The sequence below is a fragment of the Argentina silus genome (genome assembly GCF_951799395.1).
Source record: "Argentina silus genome assembly, chromosome: 20".
In the NCBI taxonomy this organism is placed as follows: domain Eukaryota; kingdom Metazoa; phylum Chordata; class Actinopteri; order Argentiniformes; family Argentinidae; genus Argentina; species Argentina silus.
In genome coordinates, this window is record NC_139674.1 from 9,393,265 (window position 1) to 9,413,255 (window position 19,991).

Here is a 19,991-nt window from a genome sequence, read left to right on the forward strand (position 1 = left end):
ACTGCTTTATTTGTGTATGTGATTAACTTAGCTTTGGAAGTATGTTGAGCTATTTCTGGTTAATGAATACAGCTGGTGCTAATGACAGGCAGTGGGTGCACAACAGCAAGCATTAAGTCACTTTTACCTTTAGAATGATCAACACTGCACACCCTGGGTTATGCTGTATCAAAACTATATGAAAGACAAGCCATAAATCACACACTCTTTATAAATGGCACCTTTGTTAAGTGTTCCAGGATATCAACTATTGTTTTTAAACAGGGTTTATATGGAGTTCATGTTCTAATAAATTGATATGTTTAAGTGGTTGTGACGCTGTACATTTCTGCTTCAAATCCATTGGGTTTTGGGATCACATGGATATAAACACAGTGTATAATGTAATGATTTGTGGGAAGATCGAGAAATATTTACTGTTTGTCATTTGTTGTTCTTACTTCTGTTACAAGACCTTGCATTGAATGTGGCGTAGCAAACAGTGCAAGCTGCTGCATTTGAGCAGACTGACGCTTTGTGCATGTATCATCCTGCACTCACAGCCTCCTTTTGATATGAAGTAGTGCCAGTTGCAAGCAATGTAATGAGAATAGCAATATGATCCTAGCTTCATCCTGCTGGTTAAACACGTAGGAGGGTTCTTTGATGGGTTAGTGAGCAAAAGATCTGACTAAACGAGGCCAAAAATACATGACTCAGTCGTACTATAGTCCATGCAATGAAGCCAACACTTTCCAAGCTGCCATGGATAGTGGCTCAGTCCATGCCCGTTACCATGCTCACACAGCCAAAACAAAAACAAACTTTATACAGTACACGTTTATTGACTCGTCAACAATCAAAAACACATTCACAATAACAGGTTCAGTTGAGTGGTCACCTTAAAACCACTTGCTGCACAGCAAGGATATTCAAGTCCATGAAAACTCCTCCCCAACATAAAGGTGTGAGTCATGACATCATGCATGCTGGTAGCCAATGTTGCTGTCATGCAAAAGAAAAGAAAGAGGGGGAACGAATACAATGAGGGCAGGCACAGATTTAGGCATTCCCTTATTGGTCGTCCAGACAACAGAGGTATTCTAATTTTAATTTAGATCATTCCCATGGCAACAATCAACCCTGACCCTAAACATAAGGTCTGGTACTTTCCTAAAGGCAAATTATAGTCGCATTGAAATCAAGGTGAAATCATATTTGGCTGAAGTTCAACTCCAACTGAACTGTGTCTATTATCTTACCATGGCACTCTGCATAATAATGTAACAGAATCCTAACTACTTCAAGATTCATGCTTCCAAGTAAACAACAAAGTTCATCCAAAAACAATACTGCAGCATAATTCAATAACAACCTTTCTCTTTACATTATTGCTGCTTAATTTGACAATTTGTTCAGTGGTTCTTTGAAAATAGAACAGTTAAAAGATAATTTGGAAAGGGCAAATTGTTAAAAGATTGATCTGACACAAGTGTGTGTGTTCCTCATGTGAGGAGGAGGAGGAGGATGAGAGAAAAGGGAAGAAGGCTTGACAAGAAAAAGGCTAAATCATAGAGTCATTTAAATGTCACAATGTTTGAATCACAAAACAAATGAAGATAAAATTACTTTACAAAACTCTTGCATTACTTCTCAATTAACCCTCTTAGTCGAAGTGGCTTAAACAAACAGAGGCCGGTTTCATAGACCAGGTTTAGATTAAGCCAGGAGTAGGCCTTAATGTGTACTAGTTAAACTAGCGTCAATTTAGTCCTGGAGTAGCTCTAATCCTCCCTCTTGCAACCGGCTTTGTTTAATCCAGAACAGGAAAATCTACGACTATTTTAAGATAAGTCTGTGCAAGTCGCTTTGAGTTAAGACAGCTCAAACAGGCATTTTAGTCTGGGACTAGTCTTAAGCCTTGTCTGTGAAACCGGCCCCAAATCTCTCCAGATTTGTGGTACATCAACATTATTAAAACTTTGGGAAAGGCACTGAATGACTGAAATAAGTGTTAGTATTCTACTTAAAACAGATCCTGCAAACTCAGTGTTGTTCATTTTCTTACATCAGCAGAAAGGGAGTAAAGGTTTGAACAGAATCAGTATAGATTTTATTTGAATAAAAGCCTTTTAAAGTAATTTAAGGAGCACCATATTCACAGTGATGGATGATTTGGTTTTACAAATAACTACTGCAAGCACACGGAGAAGAAATAAAGTGACTCAAACTGTTCCGAATGAATCGTGACATGGTGCTTACCTGTCTTTGATATTTGTTTTACAGGATAGAGACACCAGCGTATACGTCTTACAAAGTGTAATGAGGACATGAGAAGTGTGATGCAGAATAAGATTCAACTGAAGTGCTTTTAGAGATCAAACTAGCATTTGTCTGCTCTTCACACCAATAACTAACATACAATTAAAACCTGGCATTTTATCCCTAAAGTCTTGAATGGTAAAAATAACTGCTAATGACCTGAATCAAGTCTTGCATGAGGGTGATCCAACTGCCCCCCTTTGAACAATCATAAAACATGCCAGTTGTCTGGTAACATTTGACTTGATTCCTGTCGACCTTGTCTGTATCTACTGAAAAAATAATGTCTATGAGAAATGCAAACACAATGTCTCATGAAAACACATACAAATGTAGCTTTAGTACTTCAAATAAATAAACATGCACCTTTCTTCTGAAATGTCATTCTTAATAAAGTCATGAAGGCCAATAAAACGAATGAGAGCGTCGTCGTAGAAACAAATGATTTTTTCAGGGTCCGCAGGCAGACTGGGGGGGGGGGCTAGGGATGGGCCACACTTTGTTTAAGGGGGGTGGGGGCATGAAACATTCCACTTGTTTTTTTTCTTTAAATCATCATCAGAAGTGTGCAAACACAACACAAAAGGGGGGGGAAAAATAAAGGCATCCCATTGTTTTTGGTTTTAAGGCGGGCTAAGTAGGCAGAAGATCAGTTCTTCAAAAGAAATCCTGTGCTCTCCCTCCAACCTCTCCTCTCCTCTCCTCTCCTCCCGTCCGTCCCTCCGTCCCTCCCTCCCTCCCTCTCCTATTTCAAACGCTCAATGAGTTCCTGTGTGAGGCCAAGGTTGAGCAGCTGCATGGTGGGGAGTTGGGCCAGGTGGGGGTAGGCCTTGAGCAGGCGCTCCCAGCACAGCTCCAGTAGGCTGGGCACCGCCAGCCAGATCTTAAACAGGGAGCCAGTCCTCTTGTTCTCGTGGATGTTCACCACACCACCGTGGATGTACATGCAGCCAGCCTGGGAGGAGGGAGTAAAATATGAACAAGATATTGAATTGTGGTTATTGATCCAATAAGATTGTGTTTCTGTTCTTGGAAATGTGGAATACTGAAATGTCATGACAATAAAGCTCATTAAGTTTGAGAGAGAGAAAGAGGGGAGGGGAGGTGGGGTGGGGGGGGGGGGGGGGGGAGGAGAGAGAGAGGGGTTGGTGGGGAGAGAGAGACACAAGGCAATCCCAGTCTGCTGTGCTAGATCTTGAAAACATTCTTCGTGTCATCCTCTCCTGGTATGTCAGTATCTATCACCGCCACATCAGTGTCCCAACGCTGGCCTCCTAGAGTGTGCTGTAGTACACTAACCGGGGTGACGGCAGCACAGTGGAAGTAAGCAGGCTCTGGCATCATTGCTGGTAGTTTCGTCCACTGGAACGTTTGTAGGTTCATCTTCCACAGATCAGCCAATATCAACTCCCCATTGTAACCTCCACATAGAAACACGTCTGAGACAAAAAAAACAAAAAAAAACAGCATTAGTAAGAAGAAACAGTTGACTATTAATTGACAGAATGTATAAGTGAAGAGATGATGGTTTTCTAATAATTGCCTGATATCATCCCCCCCCCCAATATCATCCTTGTAAAAAGCCTGGAGGAGGACAATATCTGGTAACGCCCTTTTACGGCTGGCTATACATTACCTCATATTTAGGCATCGAAGCACTGGAGTGTTAATAGTCTCCAATTTGTAGATGTATTGACTGACTGAACACACAGTATGGAACACTGAACACTGAACACTGAACACTGAACACTGAATGGAAATGAGGAGAACCTCACCGTTTCTTATCTGCACACAGCTGTGACATCTCCTAGGAGCAGGGTACCCTGTTCAAAATCAAGATGAACCTAATGAGTCGTACTTTACGTACAAAGGTTGGTTTACTATCAAACGTTACATACTGCATATACCTATTTTATCATGAGGCTTGGTGGCAATCTCTTCCCAGGAGTTGGTCTCCAGGTTGTACGCGTGAACCTGATCATGGGGAAAATGGATTTACGTGCGTGAACATTGTCGAAAGGGACAACCCCCCCCATACCAAATAAAATCCATAGTCAGTAATCATAGGCACTAATAATAGTCTTTATGGTCTAACTACATTACTACCAAAGGGCCAACTTAGCAACTGTTGTTTGTTAAGCGATTTAGCAGTTGTGTGCTACCTTGTCCAGAGGGTAGGACGTCCAGGAGGTTCCCCCACCCAGGATGTATATCCTCTGTCCGTCGTGTGCTATTTCATGCCTGTACCTGTGACCCACATAGGATGACTGATCACTTAAAGCTACCTGGTCACATTTGTTATCTCTTCTGTTAAAAACGTGCTGTACAACATACTCTGTGGTTCTACTCAATGTTCTACTGGGTGTGTTCATTATTGAATCATTCACGCAATTCCTGTTGTGCCTGCAGAGTTAAGTGTGATCTGTAAGTGGAGACATCTGGGGTCTATTTCCGGAGCGCCGTTACAGAACATTCAAATCGAAAATGTATTTAGCAGACTCAGAACAGACAAGATTTTGTGTCACGTACAATGATTGCATGAACAGCTTTTTTCAACATTCAAATCCACATTACATCTGCGCTGTTCTAAACGTCGTGTCCCACTGGGTTTGTTCCCGGTGGAGCGTGAAACCTCACCGTTCCTCAGGCAGGTCGTCCGGGGGGTTGTTGGGTTTGAGGTGAATCCACTCTCTGGTGGTCAGGTCCAGCCTGTGTAGGTCTGTGCTGTAAATGTAGCCTGTGGTTCCTCCAAACACGTACAGGAAGCCATTAATTATGGCCATCGCCTAGTGGGAAGACAGAAAAAAATGGCAGCCGAATCCCAAAATAAAAATGGCTACAATACATCGAGCGGATTCAATCATTGCAATTTCATTGGAATTGTGCTTTTTAGAAATGCATTTTTCCTATGCTCAACAGTAACCCTGGCCTTATTGTCTTCCAGTGTCACAGCCTAGGTAAAAGTCTGATATGGAAGATAACACAGGCCTCAACCCCTGGAGGGCTTGCCATTGTGGCAGTGCCAGTAAAAGATGTGGGATGTGGGATTTGAGTCATCTGGCTACCTGTCCGTATATTCTGTTTGGCTTCTTCCCTCGGCAGTTGAGCAGCGACCACCGCTTGTACTTGACGTTGCAGACGTGGACGTCATTCCCGTTGTTTTCCCCAAACGGGATCCCGGTGCCACCGAATACTAACAAGTTGTTGCCGTGCAGAACGGCTAAGAGACAAGGGGACACATGGACACAGAGTCACAACATTGTTAAGCTCTTCTCTGACAGCAGGTGGGAATGAATGCAGGCCTAAATGTAGAGGCTTTCACAGAATTTGATAATCCACTCTCGATAACAAATGTGTCTGACACATTTACTGAAATAGTGAGTTAAATAACCGTCTCTGGCCAGATTGTTTATCAAACATTCTGACAAATCTAGTGGACAGATACCACTGGGATGTAGACCTAAACATTGCACCAACTCACAACTGTCTGGATATCTCTAGAGCTGGATATCTACTAGCTGGTAAACACTGGCACAGGCAGCCGTAGGCACCCTAGTATCTTTACCTGACATGGAGGCCAGCTCCGTGGGCATGTAGCCCTCTGTGCGGATCTGTTGCCAGGTGCTTGTGGCAAAGTGGTACCTCCACAGCTCCCTGAACAGTGGGTAGTCCTCGTTCTCCGAGCCGCCCGACTCATCGTAGTCTGGGTTGTACCCTCCAAACACGTACAGGTTGGTGTTGTCTGCCACGCAGCGGTGGCCACTCCGGGCGGGGGGGGTGCGATGACCTGTGGAGGAAGGTGGGGAAGGGAGACAGGGTGGTAGATTGGTGAGGATATGGGACAACATGGATAGGAGCAGATCAAATTGCATATACTGTGGCTGGCCATCCTTCATCAGCCTTGCATTGATTTCTTTATGGGTCGGCATCATGACGTAGGCCGACACCCAAAACTAAAAAGGTTTAAGCCAGTCCCTCCCAACTGTATCACATGTGAATAGAACAGTCTGACTAGTTGAATAGAACTAATGTAGTATGTTCTCAGAGCTATAACCTTTCACAATCATCTGCTTGGGCAATGTTGGACATGAAAGTGTTGACTGGACTGGGTCGAATGGCCCATATACTGTTTAAAAACATGGAATGGAACATCTTACTAATCACAGCAGTCTAAATGCCTGATCAAACCAATAAAGCAAGCTTGGTGCACTTTGCTGCTATAGATTAGGCCTAATAGGTTTCATTGGATCAGTGACTGTGCCTGCAGAGCAACGTGAGAAGTTCTGCATCTTGCTAAACAACACATAAACTTTCAGAGAAACAAAATCAAGTTATGGCATGTATGTGTATGTATACTGAACGTGAAGGACACTGTAACACAAGCGAGCAGGGGCTCACAAGTCAGTGAAGATGACCCAGCATAGCTTTTAAAAAGGTCACACTGAAGCGAGGACTATTTTTCACCAGAGTGTCACATCACAAGAGCCTCTCCGTCTCTGCAGTCCATCTGCAGAGCTGTAAAAACACCGAGCTCCCTGCCAAGTGCAAATACCTTGACTGGACTGGGCATTTGGTCCACAAGCCACAACACCACAACTAGACAACAGATCCTGGCAGAGAGAACCAACAACGTGATTGCCTGACCAGGCAAAAACAGAACAGTGGATGTGGTGAGTGACTCCAATCCAAATAAATAGAAAATAGATTTATTAAAAAAGAAAACTTTTACCAAAGAGACGTTAAGGAAGCAGAGAAGCAGGAATAATATCCGAGTTAGGGATTCCTGTGGTGTCAGTCTGTTTTTGGATTGTTTGTTTGCTTTAGCGGTTTGATGGCTGACTGGCATGTTACCCACCTGCTCTCAATAACCTGTTAGGGATCCAGACGCTTGGGCAAGGTGGGGCATTGGCGTGTCGAACCTGACGTTGGCAAACTCTCCTTTTAGGGCTTGTCACCACAATCGCTGCAGTCAATGGGTTAGTCACACACACACACACACACACACACAGACACACACACAGACACACACACAGACACACACACAGACAGACACACAGACAGACACACACACACACACACACACACACACCTCTAACATCTGTTTAGCTACTATACCATACTAGATGAACACATAAATAACACGTTAAAAATGGCATGTTCTCAATTCTTGTCAGCTAAGGAAAGTTCTGGATGAACAGAACTCAATGTCCTCGGCTCCTAAAATATACATGAATGAAGCACTTTCACATACAGTAACACAAGCCATCAAACACTGGCCTGTCTTGCCCATGTCTAATAGCATCTAACAAGAGAGCAAAGCTTTGAAGCTAAATGATCCTGTCTCTATGCTGTGTTGCCCATCCTCTGCAGAAAAACACTAATTCCGGAGAGCCAGCATGTTGCTGGCATGTTGCTATATTCCTTCATGCCATATGTGAACCCCAGATACCTTGTATGCAGTGCAGGCTTAAGACCAAGATAACGGTTTACCCTACCAAACCCGCACAAAAATAACAAGCAGACTGATGCGATAAAACATGGGCTGAACTCAACAACAGGGATCATTCATTATCCTAGCCTAATGTTCCAATTCCCGGGAACAAAAAGCCTATAGGCCTATTCTGGCCTTGAAATTCCACCCTGTCAGGCAATGCCTTGCCCATACCACTTTAGGGATTTCGAGGGTGGTGATGCCCTTGGACAAAATGAAGTAAGAAGAGACTAGGTAATGAAGTAAGAAGGGACTAGACCCACGTTTTGTAGCTAGGCCTACACCAAAAGCCACTGCCAGCTCAAGAGTCTTGGCCTGAATCCCAGTTATGCTCCCAAATCCCTCTGTCACTGTCCACTGGCCGAGTTCCTGCAACACTTATTGTTCTAAACGTCCCCGTGCATTCAGCTTTTTGAGCCTGACTGACAGCCAGGCTTTGTATAACCCAGTGGCTCTCTCTATATAACAGCTTTTTTCAGGGCTTTTTTCAAGGTTCAGGCATGGCAGGCTGGTGATAAGTGTTGCAAAATGTTGTAAAAAAATAAATAAAAAATAAAAAAATAAAAAAGAAGTTTATGAGCTTGTTATGCGTCTTAACAAGTATCATGAGGTAGCCCATTTCAGCCCCTTATGAAGACTGGGGTCAAATCATCATGCTGTTCAATGGGTAATAGACTTACAGTGCAGAATGAGCCCTCATGAAACATGCGCTCACACAGTCACACAAACAATTAAGCTAACTGGAGATAGAGCGTGTACTGTGGTTGTCAGCAGCACTGCTGTGGCTTGCATGGGATGCTTTGTCTATGCTGTCTCACATCACTGAAGACAAAGCATCATCATGTCAACTGTCATCAGGTTCTAAGGTTCTATCTAGGAGATGGCTGTGAGCAAGCTCACTTCACTAGCAGGTCAACTTATCGTAGCCTACAGTGGGACAATGCACATCCCTTAATATGATAAGCGTTTCTTCAACTCTTCCTTCCCTCCACATTGGGTAGTGGAAAGTCAGATACAATTTGATGAAGAGAGTTAGGCCAAAAACATTGCCTCTCGCAGCTAAATATTACGCAGGGAAATCTACTTTGCACAACTATGCGGTTTTACTGCTGGTTTAGTGACTACTATGGACCATACTGCACCTGGGGTTGAAGTCATTGATGCAACACACTTTGGAACATTAACAAACACAAGAGGACTATGTTTATAATTGTGGAAGATCATGTGAACAAAAATACTTTTACTGAATTCTAACAACATTTGTATCACCTTACAACTCTCATTCAGCTTACCCCGGTGACAGGTCAGTGTCAAGGTCATTGATATCAGCTAGTCAATAAGCCTATTAATAACTTTGAATATCACATTTCACAGCCAGCCCATATGTATAGTTTAGAAGTATATCATGTGTAGAGTCCTGCGGTCGTGAGCGGTGCAGCTGCCGTACCAGGCAGTGATGCAGCCGGACAGGATGCTCTCGATGGTGCACCTATAGAATTTGGTGAGGATCTGAGGGGACATGCCACATTCCCTCAGCTGCCTGAGGAAGAACAGGCACTGGCGCACCATTTTGATCACTTTGCCAGTGTGATGGGACCACGTCAAGGCCTAAGTGAAGTGAGGAAGTGATGTGTACACCAAGGAAGTTAGAACAGTTTACCTTCTCTACTTCTACCCCATCGATATGGTTGTGAGATCAAGCAGTGTGCAGTCAATGGTAATTGCATCATCTGTGGATCTGTTTGGGTGTTATGCAAATTGTTATAGGTCAAGTGTGTCAGGTAATGTGTAGTTGATGTGGGCCTTGACCAGCCTCTCAAAGCACGGAAGTTCATGATGACAGATGCAATTGGTAATCTGTATCTGTAATTGGTTCTGTAGAATTGTATCTGCATTGCTTTCTACCACTGCAGATGTGTGCAAGGATGAGGAAAAATGTTGCTAAATCACCTGGAATGGACATAATTCATAATTTCAGCATAATGCACAGTGCTCTTCTTGGGTACATGATGTAGCTATGGGACTATGCAAATGCAGATTAGCTAGAATTCTCTGCAAATTTACAGGAGCAAAAAACTGATCTTATTAGGAATAACGAATCTGTAAGTACGGTTTGATTATCAAGCTAGCCAACAATTTGCTTTGGGATAAGTTTGTTCACATGTCTGAATCAAAAAGGTGTTTCCATGGTTTCGTAAAAAAGCCATATACAAAACAAAATAAACTTAGCAAGCTAGCTATAGCTAGCTACTTTGACAGGCAAGCTAATTTATTTTGTAAAGGAGATTAATGTCACCGAGGGTCCGTTGATTGTTGCTAGCTAACCACTGTAATCAATAAATGTGATCAGATAGATATGTCCTTCATATTGCTTGTACTAACTCAAAGTAAAACATGATGGCAAGCTGACAGCTGTATAGCTAGCCTAGCAGGGTATGCTAGCTAGCTCGTATTCCACCGTTGTTTTTGACTGACCTGCTACTCTGAGTGGAGGCCTCCCTGACAGCTTCTCGAATTTATTCAGCTGGTCCGAGCTGCGAGCCCCTTCTGCGGCCGACATCGTTTCCCCGATCCAAGTCAACCGAAAAATTGTTTACATAAAATCTAGACAAAATCCTGATAATACATTACAAATCATAACACATCCCATTCTTGGTCAAGGAAGGCCATTCACAAATGCACACCGGCTGTGTATTACGGACCAATCAGAGAGCGCATTACTGAATATGCGTCGTATCTGTAAAGTTTTGGGGAGGGGCTCAACTAAAGCGCTCGCCCCATTTCACACATATTCATCCCACTACATTCAGTCAATCACACTTTCTCTATTGTTGAGCATGTCACACTGGGCCGCTTTCACAGACAAGGCTTAAGCCTAGTCCTAGACTAAAAAGCATCCTCAGTGGCAATGTGTCATTGAAAGTGTGAATTAGTCCAGGACTAGGCTTAAGCCCTGTCTGTGAAACTGGCCCATTATGTTTTACAACTCTAGGAAACGATTAGCAAAGTAAAACCACAGAAGAGGTTTCTCTTGCAGCATGATTGATGCTTTTACCCAAAAGGGTGAATTACCTACTGATTTGTCAAAAAATATATCAGTAATAAACTATTACTACTAATAATAAAAATAATAATAATAAACAACTAATATAAATATATATTGTAAAATAGGCTATGAGCAATAGAAATGTTTTATTTATCATTTAATTACATTTACACTTGTTGAGGAGGTTGAAAAGCAGACTGATGTATAACATACAGTGCCCTCCATACGTTTTGGAAAGAGGAAGCATTTTTTCTTCTTTTAGCTTTATACTCTAACAGTTTGGACTTCTCAGCTTTTAGTTGATGGTATTTGTGTACACATTGGTTTCACCATTCAGAAATTACAACACTTTTTATCCATAGTCCCCCTATTTCAGGGAACCAGTAGTATTGGGAAAATGGCTTGACAGGTGTTTCTGGTTAGTCATGTGTGTTCCGTCACATCATTTGTGTAGGCCAAGGAAGACCTTTACAGTGGATGACCGAAGAATGCTCACCATAATGAAGAAAAATCCCACAGATCAGGAACACTCTCCAGGAGATAGACATGAAGTGACAAAGACTTCACCAGCAGAGCTACAGAGGCTACACTGCAAGGTGTAAACCACTAGTTAGCAACAGAAACCAGATGGCCAGATTACAGTTTGCTAAAAAGTACCTAAAAGAGCCTGCAGTGTTCTGGAAAAAGGTCATGTGGACAGATGAGACAAAGATTAACATGTACTTGAGTGATAGCATGTGTAAATTGTGGAGGAAAATCCCTGGCATACCGCCTTATCTGTGAAATTTGGTGGTGGGGGTGTTATGGCTTGGGCGTGTATGGCTACTACTGGAACTAGCTCACTTGTCTTTATTGATGATGTAACTGCTGATGGCAGCAACAGCAGAATGAATTCTGAAGTATACAGAAACATCTTGTTTGTTGAAGTACGAGCAAATGCTTCCAATCTCATTGGACGGCACTTCATCATACAGGAAGACAATGACCCCAAACATACTGCCAAAGCAACCAGGGAGTTTTTCAGGGCATGTGGAAAGTAGAGTGGCCAAGTAAATCTCCAGATTTGAATCCAATTGAACATGCATTTAATTTGCTGAAGAGAGAGCCTCAAAACAAACAACAACTAAAGATGGCTGCAGTACAGGCCTGGCAGAGCATCACCAGAGAATATACCCAGCATCTGGTGGGGTCAGGGGTCTCAGACTTCAGGCAGTTATTGCATGAAAAAGATTGTTGACCAAATACTAAGCATGAGTGCTTTTGGAGCCACACAATAGGATGAGTATGTTTACAAAATCTTGTACTTTCTAAATTGTGAAACAGAATAGAGCTAAAAGAAGACAAAATGCTTTCCAATACTTATGGAGGGCACTGTAAATGAAGAAGAGCATTCACACCATCACTTCATCACTGGAGCAACATCATCTCATTGGCATTAGTCCTTTGGAAAAAGCATGTCCCTTCTTAGATTTCTGGACATCATACTGTAACGACCCTGTGTAAGGCCGGTTAGCAGCTCTGCCGAGGGAGTTAACTCTCTTGGTGTTGTAGCTAGCATGGCTGGTTTGGAAGCAGAAGATTGTGAGTTTGATACCCGCTTAGGGCAAGCTGCTCTACCCCGCCGTTTGCTACAATACTCTGAAAATGACAGGGGGGCAGTCAATGTATGGACACATGAGCATTACAAACATCTGCAGTTGATAGCGTAAATGTCATAATATAAAATAATATAAAAATGACGAAAAAGGCATATAGTATGCAAAAAAGACATACAATATACAGTATTTTTATCACATGATGCTGGGGACCTTTCTCTCCTCCTCCTCAATGTTATCTGTGGTTATAACCAGGGTTACATCCGTAACAGACTGAAAACAGAGAGGACAAGTATACTGTTATCACACATCTCCAAAATGTTCACCACAAAAAAGACTGAATGAGAAGAATTTATTTGAGTGCAGAGAGTACATCTTACCCTGTTGCTCCTTTGAGCTGGTATCATCCCAATTGGTGTCATAGTCTCCCTCTCCTTCTGTCTCCTTGCCTCACCAACCTTCTCCAGCACAGCAGACTGCATGGCATACAGTGTGTCAGCTGAGTGTGTGTGTGTGTGTGTCTTCAGGCAGTAGGGTAGAGGTTGATAAAGACACTATGTTTGGGATAACATGTCTAGGGTAGGCTTTAGGCCCTCAGTGGGTGTTCGGGGAGCATTGAACTTTGAAGCATTGAATAGCTTGAAAAGCTATGAGTGGTGTTTGAAGTTTACTACAGTTCTGGTTGAAATGGATTGCTCTTCTCCATTCTAGTCATACAACTTGGCACAACCTCCTGTGGCTCAAGGGTTAGGGTTGGCATTCACCTGATTTTTGGTAGCTCAAACCTGCCCCAGAAAGCCTGTTTGAGCAGTGACCAAGCATGCAGAGCAGATGACATCCCCTCATAGTATTTTGTTACTTAGGTTGTTACTTAAATGATAGAAAACTAGCTGTAGTTATATATCAAGTGTATAGCTAAATATATCCATATTATGTACAAGTTGCTAAGTACAGATCGATTCCTGTGGATTGTAAACAGCAGGCTGAAATGTATACCATGTCGAGCGGAACTCAACTGAAATGTTGACATCGTTCTTCTTTCTGGGGGAGAGTTTTGGACTCAGGACCGGTGATCATGGCGACTCTTGGCAGTCATGGAAATCGTCTCGACAATTCAAATAGGCAAATAAAGTCTGTTTTCGCGTCTCCAGAGAAAGTCCGTGAACTTCTCAACGATGTGATATCGGAGGATAGCAGACCAATTGGGTGAGTTTTCAGAGAACAATCACATGGATTTTTTTTTACTTGAAGAGAGCTAATGATAGCTTTCCACTTGGCTAGCTAGCTGGCTAGCCACGGACTAGTTTCCACAGCTTTGGTAAGTTAGCTAACACGTTAACTAGTTGTCTAGTCAATTATGCATTGCATCTTTGTAACTTCACATCGAATTTGTTGTGTGTATGTTTAGGGAAAATGTGGGTCATGCCCATCGCACATGTAATATGTTACGTAACCAACCCTGCACATTATGTGCAACGTCAATAAATCCCCAAATGTTTTTGAACGATCCATCTGACGATCCAGCTTCATGCACCATAGTTACATTTTCTAACGCATAACAAGCATTTGTCTTTGTTTGGTTAACTCGATTTCATATGTGTCTATGTTTGGTGGGCTCACATGGATCCACATGTGTGCATAAATTATGGTACATCAGAAGTAGGGCACCGAGTAGGGCACACACTGTTCTTTCTTGAGAACGTTCTATGTATAGGTTAAGTAGGCCTATATTTTATGTTAAGAATGTAGTTTTTTGAATGTTAGAACCCTTGCTCCTAACACATGATTTCTTCCTTCTAAATTTCAGATCACCAAATGGCATTACTCAAGCTCCATGTGAAGCAGCCAACAAAGACGCCTTTTTCACAAGAGTGGAGTCCTATTCAATATCCTTCCTAGGGTCGTTCTCATGTATTTTGTGTGAAGTTTAGTGTCAAGTGCTTCTTATGCTTGCACACTTTCCGATAGCTGTCCAGATTCCCCTTACACATGTTCGTCTCTTTAATATAATGAGATCCTTTTTACTGTGCAGCTTCCTTTTGTAAAAACCTTTCCTTAGCATGAGCACTGTCTGAAATGGGCAGGAAAGCCTAGGAGTCTGTCACCGCTGAGGTGTGCCAGCTATGGCTGGATCAATGTGAGCTGTGACATGCTAAAGTGTTTCAGTTGCCACGCCTTTCTCTGCGCATCTCTCCAACCAACTCTGGACTACCAGAAATGTGAGCAACACTTTTGTTTGACAGCACTTCAGCACCGTTGTATACATTGTTACATAAGCCTCTAAGATCTTAGTTTTGGGAAATTCTCTCTATATCCCAGTAGTCAAGCTAAGATTATCATTTTAATTTTGGGCCAATTGTTTTCTTGGACGGTCTTGTTCAACCACATCTCTCCTCATAGATGGGTCCCGCGTAGAAGAGATAACAACGCAACTCCAGACACAGCATGAAAAGTTTTGTCCTTGGCCAGACTTTCCATGCCCAGGTAAAATCCTCTTTTATTGAATGAGATTAGTGTTTTGTATGGTTGTGTTGCTACAAATGTGGTTGTGTGTGTTGTCATTTCAGACCGGTTCTGGCTGGTCCCTGCCAATGAGCCCTCAGTGCTGCTCAGTGCCTTCCTCGAGCGCTTCCAGAGCGCCTATCTCCTGGAGCAGCAGCTGCCAGCCATGAAGCCGGAGCAGCTCAAAACCATGGTGAGGGCAGCCATGTTGTTCCTACTTGTCTGTGGATGCAATTACATATAGGAGGACTGTATGATAGATTTCTCTTGACTGGAAGGTATTTTTTTAGTGAATTCAGGAGTTCTATGAACCCTAGGTGGAGCCATGTGGTTTTGCCTTTTAACCCTTCTGACTCACTACATTTCCATGTGCATAACTTTGCCAATTAACTCTTACTTTGTTTTTTTTGTAGTCTTTGACCGAGGACGTCATCAGCATTCTACTGCAGCTGATTGAGGATGAGCATAAGAAGCAGGGCAGGTCCCCTCTTAAGTCCACATCTGAGGCATTGGCTGCCCAAGTGGCTGCCTGCGTCGTGGCCCTCTGTGGCTGGGCCGGAAGGTTAGAGATAAACAACAATGTCCTTTTATTTATTTTTATTAATTAATTTATTTTAAATTGTTGTATTCATGGCAACATTTTTGGCTCACTTTCTTCCATTGTTTTCATAGCCCAGCTCTCCACACCATGAACCTGCCCATCCTCACCTGCACTTTGTGCATGCGCAAAGTTGGGTTGTGGAACTTCCATCAGATGGAGGGGACAACGGGGGAGGGAGACAGCTTTTTAAACACCCCCACCACTTCTACTCCACCACCCACACCGCTGCCTGCCCAGGAGGGCCGGGGGGACAGACTGACTCCCACCTCACCTTCCCCGTCCACCACCCCCTGCCGCATGAAGCTGCGGAGCCAGGACACTACCCGCTCCCAAGGCTCTGATCAGGTAGGCCTCAAGCAGGGCTCAACTGGACAGATGGCTTTAGGTGGATAAAGCAGATGCTCTAACAAACCTGTTTCTATCCTTCCCCTACTCTGGGGAGCTTCTGAATGTGGCAATGCTAGCCTCCTGTGCCTACTGGTACAATGTATCCAACTGTTTCTCTCTTTGTTGTGTGTCCTTGCAGGCTGAAGGGAGTCCGTCCCCCCTGGTGGTCCGCAAGCGCAGCAGAGACTCTCCCAGCCCCAGCGAGGAGCCACCCAGCCCCCTGGCCAAGGGGAAAAGGCTGGCCATACGCAGCCGAGGACAGGGAGATGGTGTGGGGGGAGACTGTACCTCCAGCCCACAGCATAACCCCAAACGTCTGTGCCTCTCATCAGCCAATAGCCCTGTAAGACCCTATAGGAGTAGCTCCTTGTGTGTGTGTGTGTGTGTGTGTGTGTGTGTGTGTGTGTGTGTGTGTGTGTGTGTGTGTGTGAGAGAGAGAGTGAGAGGGTAGACGAGACATAATTCAGTCTGACTCCTGTTGACCAGGCAATGTTTGACAATGTTCCCTATAATCTTTACAACATCAATCAGATTGATAAGAAGTGCTAATGCCCCTTTGATCTCATTTATCTAGGGTGTGGGGTGGGGTTCTGTGCTTTGATCACCTGTTGAACAAGTGCTCTGTTTTGTTGTTTCAGGAGGGCCCCCTCCATAGGAATGTATTTGACCCCCTGGTCCAGCACAGAGACTGGTGCCCCTGGGTGAACGTTGGGAAGGAGAACACCAGACCCACCGAGATCCCCTTCCAAGATGGAGACTCAGATCTACATCAGCAGGGCTGGAAGGCCGCGCTCAAACTCCTCGTCCCCATGAAGAAGACTTCAAGCCCAGTTGGATCCAGTCCCACACAGGTGATAGTCCAAAATCAAGTTTTTTTTTTATCACATTGATTGAGACAGTAGGAAGGTACAGGTGAGGGCTGACAGGACAGAATAGGCCAAGCAGGGCTGGAACCCACAACCTCTCAGGAGAGGGTGTATTTATGTGCTATTGCCAGGAGCATTACTGCTAAGCCACCAAAGTCAAGCCTTGTCTACTGTAGGGCAATGTAGTTTGCATTTCACCCTTTCAGGATTTCTTTCATGCCTTTTAATATGAACGTACAATTTCTAAGGTTTTGTGTATTCTCTCTGTCCTCCAGGGTCTGCATGACAAGTCAAAGAGGGTGTTTGCTATATTCCGTCAGTGGCAGGTGTCCCCAGCTCAGTAAATGTCGTCTCTCCAGTCTCCCGCTCCAGAGATCAAGACACTCTCCATTGATTTTTCTTCCTTGTGGTACGCCATACTAGTAGCACTGACGGTAATGTCTTAGTGTATTTCTACCATCCGTTAAGTCTTGTTTACAATTGAGGGAGGGTTGGGGCTGGAATGAAGGGAAGAGGTGAGATGTTTGAATCAAGGTCCCACAGAGGACCGTCTCGCCCACGAACAGTGGAATGTTGACTGTGTGGTTTGAGAAGCAAGTGTGGGTGGACATTCTAACCAGCCGCTCCCAGGAGAGGTTCTCAGACCGTGTGGATTGATTGACACTACACTTAGAATTCGAGGGACACAGATCTAGGCTGGTCTCAGGCCAGCTCTCCATTTACCTCACATGAAGACCGCGTGGCTATCCCATGCATTTGTCCTGTGTCGATGGAATATGAGGGACAAGTACTCAAAACATACTTGTGAGGAAAAGCCAGATGGCTTAACACTGGAAGAAAATGTCAAGTGTATTACCTTCAAAAGGGTATCTCCGTATGTAGAGGGGTGACAGGGAAGTGTAAAATGTTGACTTCAATTTTACCCTAAGCTGTGAGGAAGTTGTTTTTTCTGTGATGTGTTTTTCAGAGTGTAAAGAAAAACGTAGATATAGGGTTTTGAAACCTTATGCGTACTAAATTGTGTTGCAAAGCAATTTTGTTATACAAGTCCTTTTTAAAAACTTTGGTTTAGCTTTTTTTTTGTTTCGCTGTTTTCAAGTCTGAAGTGTTTCTGGGATCAGGGGAGTTTTTTATTGTAGATTTCAAGCCAGTTAGATGAAATTATGTGCCATAGAAATTAAAGAATGTTGGGGAGATGAAATCAATTTGTCTGTCATTCCATTCTCCTTCCTGTGATTTTTCTTAGCCAATACAGTCCCTTCTACTGTGCATGCGCTTTTACTCTCAACTTGTTGAGTCTCCCAAGGGTATTTTAATAAATTGTTCTTTCTGCAATTGTTTTTCTTTTTACTCTGCATTTTATGTTTGTTCGTTCCCTCATGGTGTCTCAAAGGCTACACATGGAAACAGGTTTAATGCAGCTTCAGAACAGATTAGATTGCACTGGCACTGCTCCAATTATCATTACGGATTTCTGGGAACGAGGTTGGATCGAGTGGTTGAGTGGTCCTTGTCCTCTGGTCCCAGTGACATACCGGTCCTGCACAATGGCCCTGACTCTTCAGGGCTGTACTGTGATTTCACATTGGAAGGCACTCAAGCCTTTCATTAGTGAAGCCATGGTGTGTTGTGTTGCCTGTAAAGGTTCCTGTTGTCAGCCATTTTCCAGGGTCTCATTTAAAACCTGCAGTTCAGTCCAGCAACTCTCAAAGTCAGTCTAGCTGCGAAATGTCTCTGAGTTGCGCTTGCACATCTGTTTGCCTTGCAGAACCAAAACTAAAGATATGCTAGTATTTTTAGCATTTGAAGAGAGTAATGGTTAGTAGTGATGTAAAATAGCTTTTATGAGAGAAGCTATCCATTAGCCTGTCCTTGTATTTGGATGTTTAGCCACGGTTGTGCTCAGAAAGCTTTCAGTTGATTAGGTCCCATCTGAATGCTTTATTACTGCTTTATTACTGGTTTCAAGTTGCGCTGTATGATCTGGCTGTTTCTATGAGGCAATAAACTCAAGAAACAGGTGCTGTGTTCTTTGACCTCACATCTGCCTACACCTTCTTCTGCTCTGATGCACTGACTTGTTCCTGAGGCAAACTGCACCAAACCACGGAGGAGTGTCTAATCCACAAACTCAGCCAATAGAGGCCTATTTGCACTTATCCCTGCAGGACTGTGAGCAACTGCTTGGCTTTGGGACTAGGCACTAGGATATTAGGCACTTCAACCATGAGAAAGAAGTTAGGAATCCTCAGCAGCATCTCCTTTTTGAAGAATAAAGGAATTCTAGAATTGGGCAGAGTGCTTAAGTCATACCTGCACATTGATGCCATTGTGTGACCTTCCCCTCTGCTATGGAGAAGAGGGAAACTGTCCTGTGGTGGACTTTCAGCGATAGCCATATTGGGGTCTGCTTTGCCATGCAACATCTGTGCATCTGCCTGGAGGGGGGGGGGGGAGTCAAGTAAGAGTCCACTACATTCTGCCACATGTCCTGGGTCAATCTGTTGGATCTGGAAGCAATCCTGTGGTGAAGAACACGTCGATGAAAACCCTCAAAGAAAAACATTCACTTTTTTTTTCCAAGTCGGCTTGAGATCTCACAAAAGCCTGCAGTACATTGTTAGTGAATTTGTGATCATTCCCAAACTTTTATAAACCCCTGTTCTAACAAGGATTTTGCAGGATGAGGTAATGCATTGAACTTAGGTGGTATTGTACTGACAACCTGGGGGGAATTAGAAATGAGATGGTCAGAGATCCTGCTGGCCGGGCCGTGCCAACAATACGTAATGGAACACTCCGCCTCGGGCTGTGAGGCAAAGCGTAGATGCTTGAGCCAAGGGGAGTTTGCCTATATCTCATTACCTCTTTTAGGTATTTTCTCAGTAAAAATCTGATTGTCTGACTGTCATTCGAAAATACTATGGAATCTTCTATGTATGTTTTATTTCACTCTTACATTTGTCAGTGATGTGTAGTATAAATAAATATAGCCAGCAGTATTCTACTCATGATTACTTGTTCTTCAACCAATAAGAAGTACCTCAATTTGACTATGGGTCTTGAAAAAGTCTGTTTATTGGCAGTTTTATTTTAATAAGGTAAGCCTATCAGGTATGTTTTTAGGAACCTGTCTGTCAATCAAGTTCTATCTAGCTCTATCTGAAAAGACTACAAAAACAAGTGTGCCATTTATGTTTAC

The 19,991-nt window shown here is 43.4% G+C and overlaps 2 protein-coding genes across 2 annotated transcripts; one reads left to right on the forward strand and one right to left on the reverse strand.

Annotated features, from left to right (window-relative positions):
* Window positions 1-810: 810 nt before the first annotated feature.
* On the reverse strand, window positions 811-10,466 carry klhdc10 (kelch domain containing 10). Its single transcript, XM_083692345.1, has 9 exons — window positions 10,268-10,466; window positions 5,867-6,088; window positions 5,367-5,521; window positions 4,939-5,087; window positions 4,464-4,548; window positions 4,209-4,275; window positions 4,077-4,124; window positions 3,601-3,740; window positions 811-3,256 (listed from the first exon to the last, which is right to left on the reverse strand). Exons 1-9 carry the CDS (start codon window positions 10,350-10,352, stop codon window positions 3,047-3,049), a joined length of 1,161 nt encoding a protein of 386 aa, XP_083548471.1. The 5' UTR covers window positions 10,353-10,466; the 3' UTR covers window positions 811-3,046.
* A 3,035-nt stretch (window positions 10,467-13,501) lies between these two features.
* Window positions 13,502-18,124, forward strand: zc3hc1 (zinc finger, C3HC-type containing 1). The gene is made up of 10 exons (XM_083692065.1): window positions 13,502-13,639; window positions 14,241-14,319; window positions 14,502-14,652; window positions 14,834-14,917; window positions 15,001-15,128; window positions 15,349-15,497; window positions 15,608-15,881; window positions 16,063-16,266; window positions 16,562-16,774; window positions 17,065-18,124. Exons 1-10 carry the CDS (start codon window positions 13,509-13,511, stop codon window positions 17,131-17,133), a joined length of 1,482 nt encoding a protein of 493 aa, XP_083548191.1. The 5' UTR covers window positions 13,502-13,508; the 3' UTR covers window positions 17,134-18,124.
* The last annotated feature ends 1,867 nt before the right edge of the window (window positions 18,125-19,991 follow it).

Excerpts from the sequence above, each read along its gene's own strand:
- klhdc10 (XM_083692345.1), bottom strand. The coding sequence starts at position 10,352 with ATGTCGGCCGCAGAAGGGGCTCGCAGCTCGGACCAGCTGAATAAATTC. Across the intron at positions 6,089-10,267 it reads GCCTCCACTCAGAGTAGCAG|GTCATCGCACCCCCCCCGCC; the intron begins GTCAGTCAAAAA and ends CTTCCTCCACAG. Across the intron at positions 4,276-4,463 it reads CGTCCTACCCTCTGGACAAG|GTTCACGCGTACAACCTGGA; the intron begins GTAGCACACAAC and ends CCCCATGATCAG.
- zc3hc1 (XM_083692065.1), top strand. The coding sequence starts at position 13,509 with ATGGCGACTCTTGGCAGTCATGGAAATCGTCTCGACAATTCAAATAGG. Across the intron at positions 15,882-16,062 it reads GCTCCCAAGGCTCTGATCAG|GCTGAAGGGAGTCCGTCCCC; the intron begins GTAGGCCTCAAG and ends GTGTCCTTGCAG. Across the intron at positions 16,267-16,561 it reads TCTCATCAGCCAATAGCCCT|GAGGGCCCCCTCCATAGGAA; the intron begins GTAAGACCCTAT and ends TTGTTGTTTCAG.